Source organism: Neophocaena asiaeorientalis, unplaced genomic scaffold (genome assembly GCF_003031525.2).
Source record: "Neophocaena asiaeorientalis asiaeorientalis breed wild unplaced genomic scaffold, Neophocaena_asiaeorientalis_V1.1 scaffold7, whole genome shotgun sequence".
Lineage (NCBI taxonomy): Eukaryota > Metazoa > Chordata > Mammalia > Artiodactyla > Phocoenidae > Neophocaena > Neophocaena asiaeorientalis.
This window is the reverse complement of record NW_020185337.1, coordinates 14,000,175-14,004,299: the sequence shown is the minus strand read 5'-3', so window position 1 is coordinate 14,004,299 and position 4,125 is coordinate 14,000,175. Positions and strand designations below refer to the sequence as shown.

The window sequence follows — 4,125 nt, the reverse complement described above, 5'->3', positions numbered from 1 at the left end:
GAGGGGGGTGGGGGAAGGAGGGATTGGGAGTTTGGGATCAGCAGATGCAAACTATTATATAGAGAATGGATAAAAACAAGGTCCTACTGTATAGCACAGGGAACTGTATAACTGAGTCACTACTGTACAGCAGTAATTAACACAACATTGTAATTTAATTATACTTCAATTAAAAAATAAATTTTAAAAAATGATGCTGTAGAAGTCTATTTAATAATACATGGATATTGCAACATTATGCTTTAAGTAAAAAAATATATTTAGAATCCTTATTTTAAAATCCTATTTATGCTAAGAAAATTCCAGTAGTATACATATCAATCTTTTTTAAAGCTACCTCTGGATGACAAAATGACAGGATTATAGGTATTTTTTTCTTTGAACGTTTTTCTGTGTTTCCCAAATTTTCTATAATGTATATTTGCAATCTAAAAATGATGCTAACAAAATTAAATATATACAACAGACTCTAAAATGAAATACTGGTTACATATATAGGTTTTTCTGTGGACTATTAATGAGTCCAACCTATGAGCCTTGGACAACTTATTTTACGAGGCCATGAAAAGGACAAGCTGATGTTTGACAGGTAGAGTTGCATTTAGCATTCCAAAAAGCAATTTAATCCACTTAACTTCACGACACTCCAAATGTCATGGAATTGTCAGTATAAATTGCTTACCAACACACTGGCAAGCCAATATCATAAGCTTTTAGAGAAAAGACAGGTCTTGAAGATCCTAGGCTTATTCCCTCATTTTACAGAGAAGGAGATACGGGCTCCGAGCATTCTGTTTAAGTGACCAACTGAAGGTCAGCTGGTGATAGAACTAGGCCTAGAACATAAGACTCCTGACCCCTAGTCCCATGCTGTTTTCTAAACTCAAAATGCTTTAGTTGCTTGTGTTTGATTCTTCCTAAAGACAATGTTCAGCTTGTGCTTATGGATCCTGAAAGCATGCCACACATAGGAAAAGAGATCTGCATGTATATTAAACATCTATGTAACACATCTATTTAGAGTCTGCCTTCATTAGTTATTTATGACTGATACAAGCTTCTCTTTTCCATTTCCAATGCTGTTAATTAAGTCGCTCAGAGAGTTTAGAAAAAGACAAAGTGGGAAACGTTTCATTGTGACTTAAGGAAATTTAACTTCAGAGTATTCAGAGGATTTTTTAAAAATATTATGCATCTGTCCTGTAATGAAAATGACAGCTTTAAAGCATCTCTACATTCAGCCTTTCGAACACATCACAGTGCTTTCTGTTCTCCTAACACCCTATAGCGTGAGGACACATCCAGCCAAATGGCACTACTTGCAGTAAGCAAGGGCCGTGAGCCACATACGCGTGGCTGTCCTTCCTTCGTAGTCATTTAGACACATCTCCTGGAGGGTCATTTAACACTGAAGCGGCCATGAAGAGCTTCCTTACATTCTAAGTGGTAGCCATGTCATTCTGGAGGTGGCAGAACCTCAAAATATTTCTCAGGGTCATTCAGTTTCCTCTGAGACAATAACTCATCAAGAATATGAAGACCTACTATGTATCTAACACTGTGAGAAATACATACATGTACAGGGCTGTTCTCTTAGTCTACCAAGGAGCTTAAAAGCTTAGCTGGGGAGATGGAACTACTAGTGAAATGATGAGAAAACCACTGAGTGCCGAAGCAGCCAGGCAGATAAAAGCATCACGTGCTACAGCAAAACTGGGGGCAGAATCGTTTAGTATTTCTGGAGAAATGATAGGCTTTGAGATGAGACGGATTAGAAAGGGCCAGAGAGTGGAAGAGAAGCTTTCTGAAGAAGTCGTCATGTTGAAACTTGCTACAGGGTTAGGATTAGGGCTGCTTGGCAATGGCAGCCCTTGTCTTCACTCTGGATGCCCCTGGTGGAGTGTAAAGCAAGTTCTAGGGAGTTAAAGTTGCTCTGATGTCTTCGGAGAGCATGTCAGCTCCTGAGGCCCACAGAAAAAGCAGCAGACTGCCTGAAGCATCTTCATCTTGGAATTCCCTCTAGATCTCTGTAGTCCAGGCTATGGAGAGCGGGAGGGCCTAGGGAAGCAGGGAACCGTCCTGGTACTTAGGTAGATTTCCTTCATTTTCCTATAAACTGACTGACAAAGGACTAGGGATTTCTAAGTCTAGTTTTTCTATGAGTATCAGGAAGGCTGTTAAACCTCAATGTCCACACGAGAAGCTGGAAGAGAGCCGCCATGGGGATTGAAAAGGGGCCTCTTCACCTGGTATTTTAAGATTAAAATGAGAAACTGCAGTTTGACCTCAACTAGATTGAGACCCCAAAAGCTCACTCACCATAGACTATGACAGTTGCGGTCGTGCTTTTCCTCTTGGCGACAATGTTTTTGGCCACGCAAGTGTAGTTTGCAGTATCCGAGAGGCGGGCCTGCTTGATGATGAGGTTGTGATCGATAGTAATATAAAAATTCCGATCTGCAACAGGATCAATGATATCTTCATTTTTCAACCATTCCACCTAAAGATGCACGAGAGAAACAGATCAATTCCCAGTATGGGTCCCTTGATGGCTGTCTGTCCTAACTTTTGTTTTGCAGTGTGGATAACATTGTTCCACGCCAGGGACTTCTGCAAAGTGGAGAAAGTAACTTTCTGAGGTCACATTAAGTATCACTCACCTGCCAAACATGCTGATTCTGTCTGTACTACATTATTCTCAAATGTCAATGACCCGACTGGGAAATACAGTGTTCAAATTGTTTTCACTTTGCCCTCCAGGCAGGAATTGGGGATGTGCATTGCCAAGTTCAGAACCCAATCAAAAATAATAGGCTAAGCATTTCAAACTGAACTCAAACCTTTTGCTATTTGATTTGTTTACTCTTGGCAACTTACCTGCTGCTTTTCAGCAGAGAATATAAGGACTATTAAAAAAGCTCAAAAGGCATCTTAGACATCGTGTAGCTCTAATAAAACATTTGGATGATTTATGTGTAACATATGGATTAAATTCCCCTAAAAGTGCACTTACTTTAAAATATAGCAAACACATATTTAGAGATGTATCTAAGGCAAAATCTTGGGAGGAAAAAAAAAAAAAAGGTTTTCTACTAACTCTCAATATAATCTAAATAGCATATAAGTCATAGTCAAATTTCTCTTTTTGTCTATCTCTAGCATCAAATCTTTGGCTTACGGTTTGCTTCTGGAGAACCTGACCTAAGACATGACTGTTCAAAACTACTGAACTATTTTTCCTGTGCAAATATCAGTCTAGCAACAGCAATGTTAGCCTTACAGAATGAAAGGAGGGAAGTACATCTGTATAAGATGTCCTTATGAAGGATAAACTATTGCTTGTTCCATAAATTGCCTTTTTCCCCTATGCACAGGTTTTTCCACAAAGCAAAACAACATTGATATTTACCACACTTAAACTTTCCTTTTACATTAGTGTGGATACCCATACAAGTAACCTTTAGTGGTAGGGAGTCAACAGTATTGCCATTTTCAAAATCTTAAGGAGCTTCCCTTGCACCACAAGAGGTCTAGAAATTAATCTCTAAATCTGTCAGTGGGCCGGATGTTACACAGCTCTAAATTACATCTAACACAGGGACTCTAAAACAATGATTCCCTAATCCTTAAAAGAGAGGACAAAATTTAAAGGGAAAAATAAAATACAATTATCTTAAAATAAACATATGAGAATGTAGATAAGAGTAACTATTTGTAAAGACGTAAATTTTGAAATAGCTAAACAGTGTTGATATTTACACTAATGGAAGTGAGAAAGCGTGAAATCCATCTAAAATAGTGGAGTTTTAAAACATGCATTTTGTTTTCAATAAAGACAGCACATTCAGTCCTGTGCTTGGATATATCTGATGAGAGATGCACACTCACTTGACCTGGATTTTCTCAAACTTCGGCCCTACATGTGCGGTAATATGACCTTGCTACAAGTGCAAGAGGAAAGGGAGCAAGATTCAGACTATTAGAAAACTGCTTGATGATAATTGAAAGCTGACGTTAATATCTTCTGAAGCTAATCTTTACACAGATTATCTTTGCCGTTTGAAAGAAAGCTTTCCACTTACAGAAGGTCCTGTGGCTCCCCTGATTTGTTCTTAGATCCCGTGT

At 38.5% G+C, this 4,125-nt stretch overlaps 1 protein-coding gene across 2 annotated transcripts in view; it reads right to left on the bottom strand.

Moving 5' to 3' along the window:
• The window catches only part of UNC5C (unc-5 netrin receptor C), a 389,709-nt gene that overhangs the window by 66,946 nt on the left and 318,638 nt on the right, over positions 1-4,125 (bottom strand). For both annotated transcript variants that reach the window (XM_024736100.1, XM_024736099.1), the window contains exon 5: positions 2,320-2,500. In XM_024736100.1, the coding sequence (XP_024591868.1) occupies positions 2,320-2,500 (181 nt within the window). The remainder of the gene's footprint in view (positions 1-2,319; positions 2,501-4,125) is intronic.